Source organism: Pelodiscus sinensis, chromosome 8 (genome assembly GCF_052426305.1).
Source record: "Pelodiscus sinensis isolate ZL-2025 chromosome 8, ASM5242630v1, whole genome shotgun sequence".
NCBI classification, from domain to species: Eukaryota; Metazoa; Chordata; order Testudines; family Trionychidae; genus Pelodiscus; species Pelodiscus sinensis.
Window position 1 is genome coordinate 32,736,171 of NC_143059.1, and position 18,285 is coordinate 32,754,455.

The 18,285-nt window shown below is 43.8% G+C and overlaps 1 protein-coding gene across 4 annotated transcripts in view; it reads right to left on the bottom strand.

The window, feature by feature from the left end:
- Window positions 1-15,204, bottom strand: part of UBE2D1 (ubiquitin conjugating enzyme E2 D1) — a 42,936-nt gene extending 27,732 nt beyond the window's left edge. The window contains exons 1-4 of one of the 4 annotated variants that reach the window (XM_075935025.2): window positions 15,015-15,204; window positions 9,582-9,667; window positions 1,863-1,926; window positions 1,735-1,766 (exon numbers count right to left, since the gene is read on the bottom strand). Coding sequence is in view for 1 of the 4 variants with exons in the window: in XM_075935024.2 (XP_075791139.1) it covers window positions 1,735-1,766; window positions 1,863-1,926; window positions 15,015-15,038 (120 nt within the window). In the remaining 3 variants the exon portion in view is untranslated. Of the gene's footprint in view, window positions 1-1,734; window positions 1,767-1,862; window positions 1,927-9,581; window positions 9,668-10,499; window positions 10,777-15,014 lie in introns of those variants that run through there. The other 3 variants (XM_075935026.2, XR_012905609.2, XM_075935024.2) reach the window with 3 other exon arrangements.
- Between the last annotated feature and the right edge of the window lie 3,081 nt (window positions 15,205-18,285).

Consider the following 18,285-nt stretch of genomic DNA (forward strand, 5'->3'; position numbering starts at 1 on the left):
TTCCTTCACTTCCCCCTTTTTTGTGCTGAGCAAGCCTCACAGCATTGTTAATTGAAACATTCAGCATTGTCTTAATGCTATGTCCTTTTTGGATCTGTCATTTGTCTTTCAGTAATGCAAAGGGGGTAGAAGAAAGGAAGCAAGTCATTGAAACAGAAGGATAACTTCAGCTGCTGTGAATATGAATCCATTATTGATAAATTATGTCCTAGCCAGAGAGCTCATGGATCAGTGGCAAGTCAGATGAAACTTCCAAAGAACACAGACAACGGGATTTAATGTTCCATTGGTAGGTTAAGGCCTAATCCTTTTCTTGAGAGGCTGGAGTTGTGTTGAAATATGTTAAAACAAGTTGTCCCAAATCAGTCATAACTCCCCTTTTCACCATGTAATGCTGCTGATCACCCTCCTGTCATCAGATTTGGCTAGGGCCTCAGCTTGACGGTAACAAAAAGTTCGAAAGGAAAGACATCTGGGCTATGATCCCCTTCTCAGGGTCTGAGTAAACATCTCTTCCTTCACAGGTTCATTTTTCTCAAATAGTCCTTTGTTCAAGAACCTCTTCAGGATTCATTTACAGGTTTCTTTCCATTCCGAAGCACTTCTCTTTTAGCAAGAACAGTCCTTTTGTCCTTCTCTAATCACCTATTTGGGAGAGAGTCTCATGGCAAATCCTACCAGCTCTCTGACCTTCTTCAAACTGAGGAAAGCAGATCTTTTATATCTAGTAGCCTATTGTTTCCATGATTGCTAGATCACGAGTACAAAAATTGCTCTGTTTTTGGTAGAGCCACAACACAGAAGTGGGAGGAACTTTCACCCTTTAAAGGCCCCCACTCATCCTGTGCCATGACAATTGTATTTAGAGCTACTACATGTGATTTTTAAATTACCCTAAATTTTCCATTTGGACTGATACACCTAACATTACAGTACAAGTGATCATCCCTGGGGTGAAAGAACAGGCTTTTCATTTTCGAAGGCTCAATGTAGACTGAAGTTGTTTATCTTAAAAAATTTTTATAGTTTCAAGGGCACAAGGAGGAATTTCTTAAGTTTCACTGAAAGTGAAAGTGAAGTGTAACAAAGTAGGTGGAGTATGTAGAAGAGGCTAAGTATTAAGCTACTAGAATAGCAGAGTTTCCCAAAAATATTTAACTTGAAAATATGATAGTTTAATCCAAGACTACAGTGCTTGTAGGTGGTCAAATGCTGGTGTGAACACGAATCCTTTCCATAGTCAGAGAAGTCAATACCTCAGGCCTTCTTTCTAACACTACGTCTACACTGCAGTTATTTCAGAATAAGCTATTCTGGAATAGTTATTCTGAAATAGCTTATTTTGAAATAGCACATCTACACTACAGGGAAGCCTCAAAATTAGTCCGAGGCAGGCTTCCCTAGTGTAGATGTGCTACCTCGATTTAGAGCCCCAGGAGGAATAACTTAGAATGGCCCTGGTGAGGAGCTATTTTGAAATAGCAACAGTGGAGCATCTACACACTCATTTCAAAATAGCTATTTTGGAATAAGCATTATTCTTCGTAGAATGAGGTTTACAGAAGCCAGAATAAGCCATCTGTTATTTCAAAATAATTTCGAAATAATGGAATTGCTGTGTAAATGCTCACAAAGTTATTTCATAATAACAGCCGTTATTCCAAAATAACTTTGCTGTGTAGACACACCCTAAGGGACTGGGGATTATTTCAGTTATATGAATTACATACTTACAGGTCCCATAATAGTTGCTTGCCAGTGGAACACTGAAAGACAAAACACATTAAGTATTTTAGACAATTTTTATCCCTCCTTCAGACAAAAATTGCTAGGATCTTTGTAGTAAATTATCAAGAGCTTACAGTCATCTCCAACAGGCCCTGCAGAACAATGGGCAGGTGGATCACGTTGCAGATCACTTAGCTCCTATGAGAAACATGAAAATATTGTAAATTAAAAATATATTTACAAGGAAGAATAAGATAACTAAAAATCAAGCCAAATTCAGTTTTAACCACAATTGCATATAAAGAGGACTTTAAACCCCTTCCCCCCCAATAGAAATGAAAGTGCCAGTGAAAATGCAAAGTTTTCCCAAATGAATAAATATTCCTTTCAGTATTTGCAACTCAAGAACTGTATTACTGACATGTAAAACAGATCTGCTAAATCACAAATCAATTGCACTTGTCATTTCACTGTAGAAAATGAAAAATAAGAATATTAAGTGTTAAGTTCAATTATTTAAAGTATTAAGGACAAATTTTAAATGCTTAACTGAGTATTCCTTTAACTGTGAAATGTTTTGCACAGCCCAATCTTGACGTTATTGATTTACATTAATTGATTTAAACTAGCTTGTAAAGTGTCAATTTCCCCCTCAAAAGGTGCTCTACAAGTGTAGTATTAAGACCTATCATAATTGGAAGGACTCAGGGCAAGGGGCTAGAGAATGCACAAGTCAGAGTTGGGGGCTAAGGAAGGGCTTTGGCCAGGGAACTGTGTGCGTAGGGGGTGGGAAGGAAGGACGGGGCCAAAGCCCTCCTCCCTTGCTGAAATTTGTACCAGGGCTACTTGCCCTACCCCTTCCTTTTCCTGTCAGAGAGCAAGAGCAAAGTGAGCAAAGAAATGCAGCAAGCTATGCACTTTCCCTTCACTTCCCGACCAAGAGAAAGAGCCAGCAATGCCCCTGTACAAATCAGGGGGTGATGGGAGCTTCAGGCTTCCCTCCCCACTCTTCCAAAAGAGCACCCAGGAGATGGGAGGCTCAGGGCTGGGGCAATCCCAGATGAGGTGGGTACACCCCTACCCAGATCCTTTCCCCTGCTTGCTGATGCTCTTTTCTGCATGATTTTATGAGAAGCAATCCAGTTCCAGGCACATCCCCGTTATTCTGGCACAACCAAGCCTTCATGTTGCTTTGAGTCATGATAAGAGGAAGCCACATACTGAATTTGGCGGTCCTCCTCCTAAATGGTAAGCACTAGTTCTTGAACAAACACAGAGACATTCACACAAACACTCTCCAATATATAGTGGGGTTAAGACTAATGTTTAAGTCCACATATAATTGGGAGCTTTAAAAAAATTATTTGGTCCTCAGACTGTATTTAACTGTTGTCTTTATAAACCTGCCCCAGTTTTGGGCTTCCATGCAATTCCAGTAAATATAAAGAAAGATTCCCATATTAGTTTTAAAGAAAACTGGAGAGAATATCCTATCTGAATAGTAATAGGCCATGTTAGGATACCGGTCATTCAGGTGGTTAACTGACTTTTAAATATACACATTTGAGTATAAAAATAGAAAGGAGGTCTGAAAATACTTCCAGTACTACTCCCTAAGTAGAACCTGTGTTTGAGGGTTTGCTATTGACTCTTCCCACTAAAATTGCCAGCAAACACTCAACTATTTTGAAGATTAGTTTCTAGTTCAAACCCTAATCTGTTTTCCACATCATCTGAGTCACTTAAATGTATGCATCAAGGCAATTTGTCAACAACTCAGTCATTACAGAAGACTTTTCTCTAGGTCCTGCTTATTAAAGCCAGTTAAAAATACCTACCTGTTCTAGGAAATAGGCACATACAAGACAACTAGTTTCAGAAGATAGAAAAACAGGAGCAGTCAATATGTATAATTTATTTTTAAAGATTAACTGGATTTGGTGTTCATGAAGATCACAATGCATAAACTGCTGTCAGACTAGGTCAGTGATTTTCCAAGTGTTGGGTTGCACAACATCAGGCACTGGGTCACTCTGCTGTAGTGAGGGTGCTACAGGTGCAAGCAGGCTTCCTGCCTGTCCTGGCACTGCAAATCACAATGCATCCTGGCTCCAAGCTGGGAGAGTTCATGAGGCTCCATGTGCTGCTCCCACCTTGAGCACTGGCTCCACACTCCCATTGACCAATTCCCAGGCAGTGGGAGCTGGGGGAGATCTGTGCCTGTGGGCAAGAGCAGTATGCAAAGCTGTTTGTGTGTCTCCACCTAGGAGCATGACCTGCTGCTGGCTGCTTGTGGCACAGCATGGTTGGTGGTGCCAGGAGAGGCAGAAAGCCTGCCTGAGCAACCCTACTGCACTGCTGACCAGGAACCGCTGGAAGTAAGCCTGTGCCCAACCACAAGCACCAACCTCCTACCCCAGCCCTGACACTCCCCCCAATCTAGAGCCTCGGAGCCCACACTCCAGTCAAAAGATATCATTATGTTGGGTTGTGAACATGAACAGTCTTCTTCAACTGGATCACAAGAAAAAAAAGGTTGAAAACCACTGGACTGGGTTATATTTGAAGAGATCTGATCACTGGGCTATGCTACTGAGCTTTTCACCAAGTTCTATTTTGTCAGTGTGTTACATCTAGCAAACATCTTAAGTCTGATATAAATGCCCTTTTGGAAACATCCTACTTGACAGAAAACAGAAGAGCAAATACATCGCAACAAAATTTAGCTACTCTTTCTATGCATATCCCCATCTGCCCTCTATCTCCAGGAAATGCATTAAAGATTCCTCAACATAAGGAAGAGATCCCCATGGGCATGGCTGCCGACAGAATTGTCTCCTCCAGCCAGCCCTTCAGCACTGCCTAGCCTGCACCACCTGAGGCTCCAGTGGTGATTTAAAGGTCTGGGACTCTAGCTCCTGCCACTGAGCCTTGGGCCCTTTTAAATAACCAGGCCCTGGGGTAGCTCTAGGGATGTAAATGACTAGCTGAGCAGTCGACTGCCCAATAAGCATATGCTTATTTGGTAGCTTAGTGACTACTTGATACTATTGTATGCACTTTGTTATGTTGCATGTGATTTCTACTGTCTTGTAGTAACCCCCATGAGTGCCTCAGTTTCCCTGGGCATTGCTCTACCATGTAGACGGGGATGGGAATTGCAGGTATAACTCACAGAGTACACAGCCCATCACTTATGCAATGATCACTGTAACCCCAGCCTGGGAGCGGTGTGTGACCAGGGGCAGCCCGTGAGCTAAGGCGAGCTAGACAGCTGCCCCGGGCGCCGCTGGCTCAGGCGCCCAGTGATGACATCACGGCCATTGACGGCTGTGCAGGCAAGGGCGCCGATTGTGCTGCCCCGCCTAGGGCGCCAGCTGCTGCAGCCGGCCTCGAGCCGCTCCTGCGTGTGACCAGGTGACACCTTTTGCTTGGGAATCTAGACAAAGGAGGAGGTGGTGCTGCCTGCAGGCAGCGACCAGTGGCTGAGGGTGTGGGTTTTTCTGAGGGGGCACTGCAGAGATAGTGCTAGAGGAACTAGCTTTTAAGTCAGCTCTCCCCAGCACCTGCTCCTGTTCAGAGGCAGCAAGCGAGGGGAAAGGGAGTGGGGGTGGGGGGAAAGAGTAGTCGATACTCCAGTCGATTACCTGATAAGCTTATGCTTATTGGGTAGTCGACTACTCGCTAACATCCCTAGTGAGGATCACAGAGGATCTATAATGAAGGAACTCAACATGCCATGAGTCACTTCAATGATATGGAGAATTAGCTGTTTTTTCCTATTCTGCTATAGAACTCCAGTTTACTTTCCTGGTCTTCAGGATTGTGCCTACAGAGGCATTACAGCATCATTCCAGTTGTTAGAGGAAATTAAGCCTAGATCAGGTGTAGAAGTTAAAACTGTGCAAAACTGGAGAATAGGCTCCTGTACCAGATATATCACTTCCGTCGGCGATAGAACAGCAAGAGCAATGCTAGCGATGGATGTAAAAGGGTATCAGAGGAGTGCTTGTAGGTTTTCCCAAAGGTAGAAAAGCAAGGGAATGAACAAGGGAAGGAATACAAAGTCGTTAGTAGTAGAAATTTCCATGCTGGAAAATTTGACTGACTGCCTTATGAAAGCATCTGACACACCATAGGAAAGGATGCATTTCCCGTGGTTTATGCTTTCAATTGGTTATTTACACTCTATTGGATGACTTCATCATTCCTCAGACTAACAAAGTATGGAGATGGTATCATGAGCTTTCATGGGCAAAACCCACTTCTTTAGATGACTGGAGTATTACAAGTCCAGATCCAAGAATAAATAAGTGAAGAGGGGAGGGGGAAGAGTAAGGGGGAAAAGAAAAAAAAATTGTTCAAGTTACATGAACAATCTTATTCACTATTTTTTCCTCTTTCCCCTGTCTCTCCAAGCATGGGGAGAAAAAGGGGGAACAGGAGCTTACACAAATAAACGTATTTTAACATCCTTTGTGGTAGGGTCGGAGTATTTTGTTCTATGGGAACAAGCAGCCCTTCCCTTCCAATCATACAATTCTTTTAAAATAAATTATATATGTAAAAAAGCAACTCTCTTTGGATAAGTATATACAGCCTGGGTAACCTCTTGCTGTTGAATACACTAGACACTGAATGTGGCTGTCAGCATCTAGTGTATTGATGTTCAGTGCATATAAACTGAATACAAATGAAAACGTTAAGAACAAACTCAATAGTTGCCAAGCACGTAAGAGCGCAAACATTTTTGGGATGGAAATAAAGTTGGTTGTAAGTGAGATAATAGTAATTCATCTATTAGAAATATAGCATAACGAAGGGAACGAGCACTGGATTCATGTATTACAGCTGATGGAGCATTACCTAATGTAAATTGAGCATATGACAAGGGTTGTATGAAGTGTTGCATTTCTTGTCTACATTTAACTGACATTCACGGGAAGAAATTAACCACAATAGTCCCTTCAAATAAAGGTGTCATTTCCAACCTAAGAATCAGTCAACAGTCAAATATGCTCAGTCAACATATTTAACATTAGCCACTGGTTCGCTAAAGTAAGACTGCTGAAATATTTAGGATGAATAGCTCATTTTCTAAAATATTTTAAATATCTGTTATTGTTCTGATAATGTGAGCACACGCTATAAAACCCTTCAGCTCAGATCCTCGAACATGAAATCAAACTTAGATGTTCTGGATTCAAACAAGAGTTCCATTTACACAGTCCAGTCTTCTTTGCTAAATCGAGACTAACAAAAGCCTAAAATCCATGGCATCAGCCAATATTAACATTAGTTTTTAGAATTTTTGTACTAATAGATGAGAAATCCCACTGAATACCTTCCCTCCTCTCTTCCTCTTGACACAATGGACAAGCCTTACTGTTCTGTGTTCACTTAAACTTTCAAGAATAACTCTACTGCAATAAAAAACATCCAGGTTCCTCCACACTCATAACAAGAATAGCTGAAAAGATTTTTTTTGTTTTAGTATTTCCAAATAGTTACATTTAAGCTACGAACAAAGTATCAGAAACTCCATTTCTCCTTGATCACTAGAGGTAAGGTCCTGGGAAAATAGTCGCTTAAAGAGTCTTCTCAATATTAACCCTATAATACATATGAAAACCAAAGTCCACAAACAGATGAAAATGAAGGATTATGAGCATCAACCATGAGACAACAGCTTTCCACAAAAGAGCCATATGAACAAATTCACTGAACTACCTAATTGATACAGTAAGAGCTTAGAACCTATACATTCATATTTAGCACCAAACAGTTGTTCTCGCACCAATTTTCAAAGACTAATCTGCAGACCTCTCAAGTCTAGTCTACAGCGTAGCATATTGCTTTCATAATGCACAGTAATTAGAGATTAGAATTTAGAGTGTCAGAAGTGAATTTTTGTATATATTTTATTTACTTAATGCTATGTACTTTGTCCTGCACATATCTCTTATTTGTGTTATCGTTCCTGCCTCAAGGAGCTTTCATTGTGGATCAATCATTGTGTAGTCAAAATTTATTATTTTGATTACACAAATCTATCAACTCCCTTGTGTCCAATGACAAAGAAGATGGCTGACCAGAGGCAGTCAAAGGGGAGGGCCATTATTGTAAGGCAGATGAAAATATACACTGGAGCGTAGAGAGGGAAATCTGAAGGACTCAATATAGGTTTGTCACAGAGTTGGGAGCACCTGGTGAAGTTTAGTCTATACCTCCCCCATAGAGTAGAATACCTCTTTTCAGGTATTAGTTTGCTCTAGAAGCCTGTGTGCTGTCCATCTCTGAAAAGCGCCTGGCCAGGAAACCACACCTACAGGATAGATTGCTGAGAAAAAGTTATGATACAGCAGAAAATATGATGCTGATACTAATAAGATCCTACCAACCAATACTACCAAAATAAGAAAATGTTCAATGTGTATTACAGCTCTATTTCCTTAGTAGGTACTGCCACCTTTTAACATGTATATTCGTAGAACTATTATTCTAAGCAGACACTTCAGTTCAATGAATTACCAAGTTCTATAGCTATTTTTAAGACAGATAATTTCTAGCTCTCATAAGAATACTCAAGCTTTGCCAGAGACAATATGTCTAGATTGACATGAATTTTAAAAGTGACTTCCATGAGTTGTTTACCAGCCCTTTATTCTTCCAAGAATTCCTTCAGGTGCTTGCTGAAGCTATAAAGACCTCACTGACTTCTCTCTGTTCAGTGTCTTCTATATACTTAACTTGAATATAGACTTGAGGCCCCACAATATAAGAACCAATATCTACAGTAAACCTGAAAAGTCACTGAGTTCTGTGTTATATTCTCAGGTGGACTAAACATACCAACTGAAAACTAAATTTTCTAAGAGACCATATAGAGTTAGTCTTTTTTAGCTTTCATAATCATGTTGGAAAACTGAACATCATTTAAGGAGATAATGTGTCAGTGTATTTCATTTTAACTGATTTTCCTTAATGACCCATCTCTCTCATCCACGCCATGCTAGTTTGTTATTGTAGTGCCATTCATTAAGTTGGCTGATGACAAAATACACACCCTTGAAAAAAAATGTCCAGGGGTGAGGTGTTAGCAGAAAAGGAGGGGAGGGAGAAGATCTGAGAAAGCCACCATCTTCACTTCACAAGATAGAAGAAAAGTGTTTAATTTAGACCTATCAACTTCAGCTGCCCTTCTGTATCTATTTGTGATGTGGTTTTCACTCTTCTTTATGAGAATCTCCTCTCGCTGGGTGTGTCTGCAACCTTTAAACCAGTCACAGCCCTGCCATCGGATACTACCTCCAGGACTTTCTCCAAGAAGGCAATGGTTTTGCCCTCTTAGTTTGGTTTGACCCCAGTCTTCAGCTAGGCCACCTGACAGTAAACCCCCAGAAGGGGACTGAACTGATGTCCAGTTTTAGGCTTTCCCCCACCCCCAGTGGCCTTTTGGGAGAAAGAGAGAGGGACAGGGCCTACCCATTACTCTGGGCCCCAGCCCAGGAATCTTAATAGCAGTCACATGTCAACATCCCTTTGGGAGGGGCGGGGGGAACCTACCTTCAGTTTCCTGAGCCTCTTCTCTATGGCCCCAGCCTTCACCAATTCCTACCCTTAACTCAGGGCTCTAAGTGCAGGCCCAGTAGCCAGCCTGACACATTTCCTTGCTCCCCTAGTCTTTATTAACACTGAGCTATTCATTGTGTTACAGTTCCCTTTGTTAGCCAGGAGCGCCTCTAACTCCAGCAAGGAACTGAACTACATCTTTTTATAGGAGAAGGCCCTAATTGGTTTCTTCCCCTGCAGCCACTCTAGCCTGCTCAGATGACCTCTCCCCTGCTCCTTACCTGGGTCGAGCATGGCAGGACTTTGTGGTCTCCAGCAGCGAGCCTCTGAGCCTAGTCCACCTGGTCACATTCCTCCTTTACCATTTCTTCAGTTATTTCAGATTAAAAACAAACAATTGGGTAGTTAAAATAGTCTTGTACAATCTAAACCAACTGCTTCCTATCTCCCTGCTTTAGAAATTACTAATAAGATAGACAGCACAAGTTTTCTTAGAGTGAACATTTATTCACAAGTCATTCAAGCATATAACTGATGCTTCTCAAAATATTCTGACTATACACTAGTTCACTCCAAAACAAGGAAGATTTGAAAAAAAGATGAATACATGAGAAATATGATGCAGAACAATACAGAAAATGTAACGTCTTTTTATAAAAATCTATGGTGCTGCCCTCACATTTGGATTACTACATGCAGCACTGTTCTACCTATCACAAAGCAATAGTGTAGAATTAGAAAGGGTTCAGAAAAGGCCTGGCAAAACTCATGTATGGGGGAAAAAAGATGGGTGAAGATTGTGACTATCTTAGAAAGGAGATGTGGTAAAAATATATAAGAAAGAATGACATAGTAAATTGCCTCGGTGTCTGTTCTTCTTGGTTTATAACAGAACAAGTGGATATTGACAAATCAAAACATGGCAAATTCAAAACCAACACAAGGAAATATTTAGACTAATGGTAATGCATTTAGAACAACATTGCCACAGAAAGTCAAGCCAAAAATTCAGCAAGATTCAAAAAGGGAATGGAAATTTATTTGGACAATTAGACTAACCAGAGTTACCATGATTGATGATGATTTGGGGAGGGTTATTAAGATTCATCCTTCAGGGTTTAAGTCAGTCTCCATATATGAGATATCAGGATGAGATCTAAACAAGGAGAGGAGAGTGTAGGGGTCAAATTATTCCTGACCTGCCCACTGCTCGTTCCTGCACCTTCTTCTGATGCATCTGGTTCTGGCCACTGTTGGAGACAGGATGCTGAACTAAATGATCCAAGATAACAATTCTGACATTCCCACTTGCACCCTGGCTATTTGTCATCAAAGCAGTCCCAATTTGTAATTAAGATAGCAACTGGTAAAAACAAGGTACTATAGCAATACCAAAAAAACCTGAAATATGCCTTTTGTCCAAGGACCTCAAAGCTCTAAGCCAACATTCAAGTGAATCTTGAAACCAACTTGAAACCTATGTGAGATAGGCAGGAACTGTTGTCATTTTACAGACAGGGACTGATAGAATTAAGTTACTTTCTCAACATCACAAAAAACAGTATGTGGCAGAATAGATTTAGATCTCCAAACAAAACAGAACTTCTATCTCCCAGATCCCAATCTCTGCTTTAATTTCTTCAGCAATTTGTTCAGCAATTGGTACAATTGAAGTAATATTTTCACTAACTACATGTGAACTGGTTATTGCTGAATAACCAACCTCCATTTCCACTATCAACTGTAATGTAGAAATCAAGCAATTTGTGTAAAAAGAGCAAAAGTGTGTGTTAGATAAAAACACACTCATTACATGGCATCAACAACAAGATGAAGTACATATTAGTTTTAGAACTTTACATAAGCTATCCATATAAATATTCCTTGGTCTCCCATGTTTCTTAGTTTTCATAATGGACATCTATCTTTTGTTGCAAGGATTCTGATAGGGCAAGTACTATTTGAAAAGAAAGGTGTTTTGGTAGTTTTTTGTTTTAAGAAGTTCCGTCATTTAATCCTTGACATTTACAGATGCCATTTACAAACTCATTTAGTGATATGTTCAAGGGTCAAATAGATGGGCTGATCATGTTTCTAACTGTGGATAGGATAGGATAGGACAGGACATTATCTGACATAAGACCAGTATTAGTTAGTAGGTTCTCAAAACATTACAATTCTAAATAACAAATGTCTAATGTTTCTGCATCACCATTAAGTCTGATACTTGTACTTCATACTTTACCTTTGACCCTAGTGGCTCATAACAAAGGCTACAATTTAATCACAGATATTTTTAGTAAAAATCAGACAGGTTGTGGACAAGAAAAAAGTTATAGGCCATGACTTATACCATAAATACCACTCAAACCTTTGTGGGGAGTACTGTTGTGGAGTGGGATGCCTGTACCACCAGTTGTGGAGGATACTCCAGATGGCCCAGAGCTGCTCTGGCCACTGTCATGGAGGAAGTTCCAGGGGACCAGCAGCTACTTTAGGCACCCCCAAAATCAATGCTCTGGCACTCCCTGAGGTAACTCCAGCTGCTGGACGCCAACCCGCTCCAGCAGCAGTGGCTGTCCGTTACACTGACCGCTGCAGAATTCATGCATGTCTTCCACAACCTCGGGACAAACATGGAGTCCTACTCATAGAAGTACAGTCTTACGCTCAAGATGACAGATATGTCAACAGTAAGTTTGATCAATCTCTGATATTAATGACAAATTAAAGATTCAGATATCTACACACATCCCATTTCCTTGATTGTCAGGGCCTAAAGCTAGGAAAACTGAAAGGGTTTTCCTCCTGCAACTCCTTCCCCTTAAACAAACCAAAAATACCATACATTTTTGCTTATTTTGCTGACATAAAAATCATGCCTTAACCCATCTTTTCTAGGTACAGAATTCCTATCAGATGTCCAGGTTGTACCTTTCAAGTGATAAAGTTGCCAGAGAGAAACATGCTCTGCAGGAAGATCACAACAAGATACCCTGAATTTGAGATGTAAAAATGTATAAAATTAGTAAACATGTAACCAATCAGAAGTCTATTGATTACACGGTTAAATGGGTTATCTAGGAATGTAAGGATAGGGAGGGAAGACTGCCAGGCTATGGGCCGCTGGCCTTGCAGATCCCTCCCAGAATTCAACTGTTAACAGGAATTGACACACTGATGCTTATCAGTTAAACTCTCATATCCCCACCCTAACTGATAATTAGGAACATCTGTGTTAGTAGCAGATGCATTTCCATTGCAACAGTTTCAGACCTAAGGTGGCATGTAAATGGTGTATTATTCATTATTATAATTTGTATTATCAAATTGCCTAGGAGTCTCAGTCATGGACCAGGACCCCATTGTGAAAGGCACTGTACAAAGGAGCATAATCAAAAAAGACTGTAAAATCTTTGGGGGCAAGACAATCAAAGTTCTGGTCTATGCTTAAAAGTTAGGTCAATATAACTGTAGTGCTCACAGGTGTGAAAAATTCTGTCACTCAAGAGAGTTGGAGATCTTACATTGATGGAAAAAAACCCTTCCATTGCTTTAAGAAGCATCTACACTACAATGCTACACAACAAAGCAATGCACGGTAAACTGTGCTACTGTCATAACTGTAACCTGGACACAGGCTACATAAGATAGGCCCTTACTTCGACTACCAGCCCTTGGACAAAGTATGCAACATTAGGGAGGAAATGATCAACTAAAGTAAAATACAATCTGCTTTACTGAGCAGACCCAATGCGATAGAAAAGCAAACAGATTTAGGAGAGCAATTGTTAGCAATCAGGGGAACAAGATGAATTAAACCAAAGTCTCTCTGACATTAACACAAAACACTGATCCCGTTGAGAAGCAACATGATCTTCTGGCGGTTAAGTGTTGAGAAACATGAACTCTCAAATTCTAATCTCAGCTCCTCCACTGATCTGCTATGGAACCTACCAATAACTGGCCAGACCAGAATTAATGCAGTTTTGGAAGTGGCATTGAACACAGTTTTTCTTTGATTACATATCAACTCAACTACATTCAGCATCAGTCTAGTTTTATTTCTATTGTTGACACTTGCTGTCAGTATCACACAGTATTTCCCTTATATAGCCTAGGATGTGAAAATATAACCGTGTAAATGGTTAACTGATAAACCTGGGCTCATTGGTTAACATTCACTGTTACATAACAAAGTGGGTCTTTGCCCACAAAAGCTTATGCTCCAATACATCTATTAGTCTTTAAAGCGCTACAGGACTCTGTCGCTGTTACATGCAGGCTCCCATCCTGCTCCTGGGGAGCCAACTGCTTTCTTGCGAGTCGGCTTTTAAGAGGCAGCAGTGCAGAGGCAGCTGCTGGATCCCATCCACAGCCCCACTCCCAGGGTGTGTCTAGACTACATAGCTCCATCGACAAAGCCATGTAAAGTAGTTTACTCAATAGTCAATGAAGCAGGGATTTAAACAATCCCCATTTCATTAAAATAAAAATGGCCACCGCGCGGTGATAAAGTGAAACGAGGCATACCAGAGCAATCAACAAAGGCTTCCCTTGTCCACCGTGCCATGTCTAGACTGCCATGTTGTGCCGGATCAGCTGATTGTCAGCACAGCGTGGTGGCCATTTTTATTTTAATGACGCGGGGATTATTTAAATCCCTGCTTCATTGACTATATCGAGTAAACTACTTCACATGGCTTCATCAACGGAGCTATTTAGTCTAGATACAACCCCAGAGAGCCAGCTGCTGCCTCTTAAAAGCCTACTCCCAGTGCACACCACCTCCCAAGGAACCACCTGACTCCCCAGGAGTGGGATGGGAACCCACATGTAACCGTGAATATTAACCAATGAGTCCAGGCTTATTGGTTAACTGTTTACATGGTTATACTTTCTAGTCGCTAGCCAATACAAGAGGAATACTGTGTAGTACTGAAGGCAGATGTCAGTATCAGAGGCAGCAATACAAGGTGGTAGCTGGCTCCCCGAGGAGCTGAGTGGCAGGCAAGAGCCAGTGCATGCCCCATACACGGTTACTTGCAACTGCAGTAACTGCTGAGATTTTCAGCTGTTAAATGTTTATCCAATTACCTTCTTTTTAACATCCCTAGTATAGGCAAGCCTCATCTTGGTGCCTCAGTTTCTCCCACTGTAAGGTAACTGCAACTCTGCCCACCTCACTTGGGCCTTGTGAAGGTTAGTGTATGCACAAGGTTATACTTTATCCAGACTGTTATGCAGCTGCACAGCACCATTCCGACAGGGTTCTACAGGCAATCCTCCTCCAACCACAGACTGGCACTCCTTTTCCACGGGGTAAGAGGAACAAAGAACAGTCTCCCAGAAGCAACAAACCATCAATATCCCCATTGGTATGAGCAAAGACACGAGAACCTCATTACTCCGAGGAGGAGAAACACAGCCAAGATTTCACACCCACTGCTCTACCCTCCGACACCGGCACCACAAAGTTCTCGCTGCCCATTGAGCCTCTCTTCCCCTGCAATCCCCCTCTCCCCTGCCATCAGCTTCCCTTCTAGTGGGGCCTCCCTTCCCCCAGCGCCCCTCTGCCTGCACGTCTCCTCTCCCCCGGCCGCTCCCGAGCCCCCCGGCCGCACAGCTCCTTCCTCAGCGGCCTCCCCCGGCCGCGCTCCCCCCGGGGACCCCAGGCCCGGCTCCCCCGGCAGGCCCGGCGCGGCCGCTCTTACTTTCTGTATCCGCTTCAGCGCCATGGCGGAGACACGCTCCGGCTCGGGGCTCTGCGAGGCGGCGGCGGGCGGCTGCTCCCCGGCTGGGTGCGCGCAGTCGCTCCGGGCGGGGGCCGGGCTCTCGCAGGGCGTCAGGGGCCGAGGCCGGATCCGCTTGGCTCTCACTCGCTGGCTCTTTTGTTTCCGCTTTTACTTATAGACAGAGCCCGGAGCCCGCTGCATGCTGGGAAATGCAGTCCCGGGCGGGAGGAGGCGCAGCGCCCCCTGCAGTCAGGCCGCGGAGCCAGCAGGCCTAGGGAGCCAGCTGACTGCCCGAAGGCAGAAGTGGCAATTGCTGGCTGCTGCAAGACGCTACAGCAGGGCTACTCAACTTTGGAGGCCACAGGGACAACGTTGGAAGCCCCTCAAGCTACATGCCGAGGGCCACAAAACTTCAGTGTGGTTGCATGCATATTCAAATATATGCAAATAGTTTCTTTCACACTGACAGGCATCAATACAAAGACTAAGGCAAGATTACAGAACACACAGGCCCATTTAAGTCAGTTCTGCTGATATTAATAAAATGCAATATTTACTCGATTTCCACCCATATGACAGCACTTTTAGGGTACATCTACACTGCACTGTTATTCTGGAATAACAGCTGTTATTCCAGAAAAACAATACTAACATCCACACATCAACTGGGTTATTTTGAAAGAAAATCAAAATAAAGGAAGGCTTTTTCTGACGTTGGCAAACCTCATTCCATGAGGAATAAGGCAGCTTCCAAAAAAGTTCTTTCAGAAGAGGGTTTATGTGGATGCTTCAGTGCTGCTATGTCGAAATAACTCCTCACCAGGGCCATTCTAAGTTTTTCCTCCCCAGTGCCTTCTGGGGCTCTAAATTGAGACAGCGCGTCCACATTAGGGGAGCCTGCCTGCCTTGGCCTAATTTGGAGGCTTCCCTGTAATATGGACACTTTATTTCGAAATAAGCTATTCTGGAAGATATTTTCTAGAATAGCTTTTTTCTGAAATAAGCTTGCAATGTAGACATACCCTTAATGAGCAATGACAGTCTAGGAATTTAACTACTAAAATGCATATCAACAGAAGACCATTTATTGACTTGCCATTGTGGAGCATGTTCCCAGTGGATGCCATGTTCAAAGGATCCCACCCATGGGCTGCGTGATGAGCCCTGTGTAAACCTAAACCGCACTGCAGGCCACATGTTGAGTAGCCCTGCCCTTCAGCCTGGGATCAGAGGTTAATGAAAGTAACTTAATATTTCTTACAGGTACTGTCATGTGGCATTCCCTTGGGGAGGGCTGTGATCAAGCTAGGAGGTTGTGATACAATAGTAACTGAATGAAATGTAAGTGTAGAGGTGGAGTGCATAGGACTCAGGGCAGAGTTTCTGATATAGGAGACTCAGACAAAGCCTCCTGCTGCTTCCATTGGCCAGATTCCAGCCAATGGGAGCAGCGGGGAAAGCCTCCAGGAAGCATGTGCATGCTCTGATGTTCCCGCAGCCAGGGAAAGGAAAGCGCAACGCACGCAGCTGCTTCTGGCTCTGCTTCTTCCCCACGAGCTTGATCTGGCAGGGAGGCTTCGGGCTTTCTTTCCCCCTCCTCCTGCAGGAAGATGGCACTGGAGATTCAGTCTTGCGGTGGGGAGGGGGGAACATGAGGTTGGAGTTGCCAGCGTGAACTCTCTGCTGTGGGGAGGAGGGGCTGAGCTCCAGCAGCAAAAGAGCCTTATGTGGCTCCCTACTGAGCAATATTTGGCTAAGGAGGAGGTTGCCAACCTCTGGTTTACGAGGTTGGGGGTGGTTGAGGAAGGGCTCAGAGCAGGGGGTTGTGGTTGTGGTGGGTGAAGGAGTCAGGGTTGTGGGTGTAAGAAGGGGCTCAGGACAGGTGAGGTATGTATGTGCAGGGGTATTGCGGGGGTCGGGGGAGACATAAGCCAGTCCCTTTAATCTGCCTAGCTGACTGCTGCTTAGTGTGGCAGCCTACAGGAGAGCCCCAGGATCTAGTCTAGTAGTCAAGTGCCCCAGCCCACCATCTCCTTCATAACGGAGCAGGGCATAGAAACGCATCATCTTAACTACCTCTTCCTGGGATTAAAGCAAGGGGTAAATTCAAAAGTAGAGATACCTCTACTCCATGATCATTTCTCCACCATAAATAGATATGTGAAAGGATGCAAAGGGCATATAACCTTAAACCCATGGTCACCAACCCGTCAATCGCAATCAACTGGTTGATCCTGGAGGCTTGACCTGTTGATCGCGAGGCTTTGGGGCCCCCCCTCACTATCACCCTACCCCCAAGATGCAGGCCACACTGATGCTACTTCCAGGGACCATGGAGGTAGCGCGGGCTTCCTGCGGGGTCGGGGGGCAGTTCTTCAGTTGCGCGCCAGGTCCTGGAAGTGCTGCTCTCCCCACTGCCCCAACAGCCGACGTGGTACCTAAAATACAAGTCCATCGCGCGCTGGGGACTTTGTTCCCCTGGTGCCTTCCTGCGCATGGGGGAGGGGGTGGGAATCCAGGACTGCGCTGGCTCCGGCTGCTCAGGCGGTGTGTGCTGCTGTGTGGAGCAGGGGAGCAAGGTGTGTGCTGCCCAAGGAGTTGGGGCTGGCGCAGTCTGGGACTCCCCCTCTCCCCATGAAGGAAGGCATCAGGTGTGCGATGGACCAGCGTGTCAGGTACCGCACCGCTGTTTGGGAGATGGGGGAACAACCTGCGCACTTTCTGGGCCTTGGCATGCAGCTGCAGTATCCTCAGGTATCGGTCCCTGTCCTCTCCTTCTCACCCAGACCCCCACGAATACCCTGCCCCAGCACCCACAAGCACCCTGTCCCCTGCACCAGTACCCATTGGTACCCTTCCCCAGAACCCTGTCCCAGCACCCACAAGCACCCTGTCCTCTACCCCAGCACCCATTGGCATCCTGCCCCAGAACCCACTGGAACCCTGTCCCCTGCCCCAGCACCCATTAACATCCTGCCCTGGCACCCTGTCCCAGCACCCACAAGCACCCTGCCCCAGAACGCTGTCCCGGTACCCACAAATACAGTTGGGGCCACATTAGTGAGGTTTGAGGGGTTTGGAGGGGTTGTGTTTTTGTATCTCATTGTATGGTCCTGACTGACTTTTCTGTGGGCCAGTGACCCCTGACTCAAAACAGGTTACCCACCCTTCTCATAAATAAAGACAATGCTGAAACCTTTTGTGTTTGACATAATATTTTATTTAAAAATGAAGCCTGGCCAACAAGCCC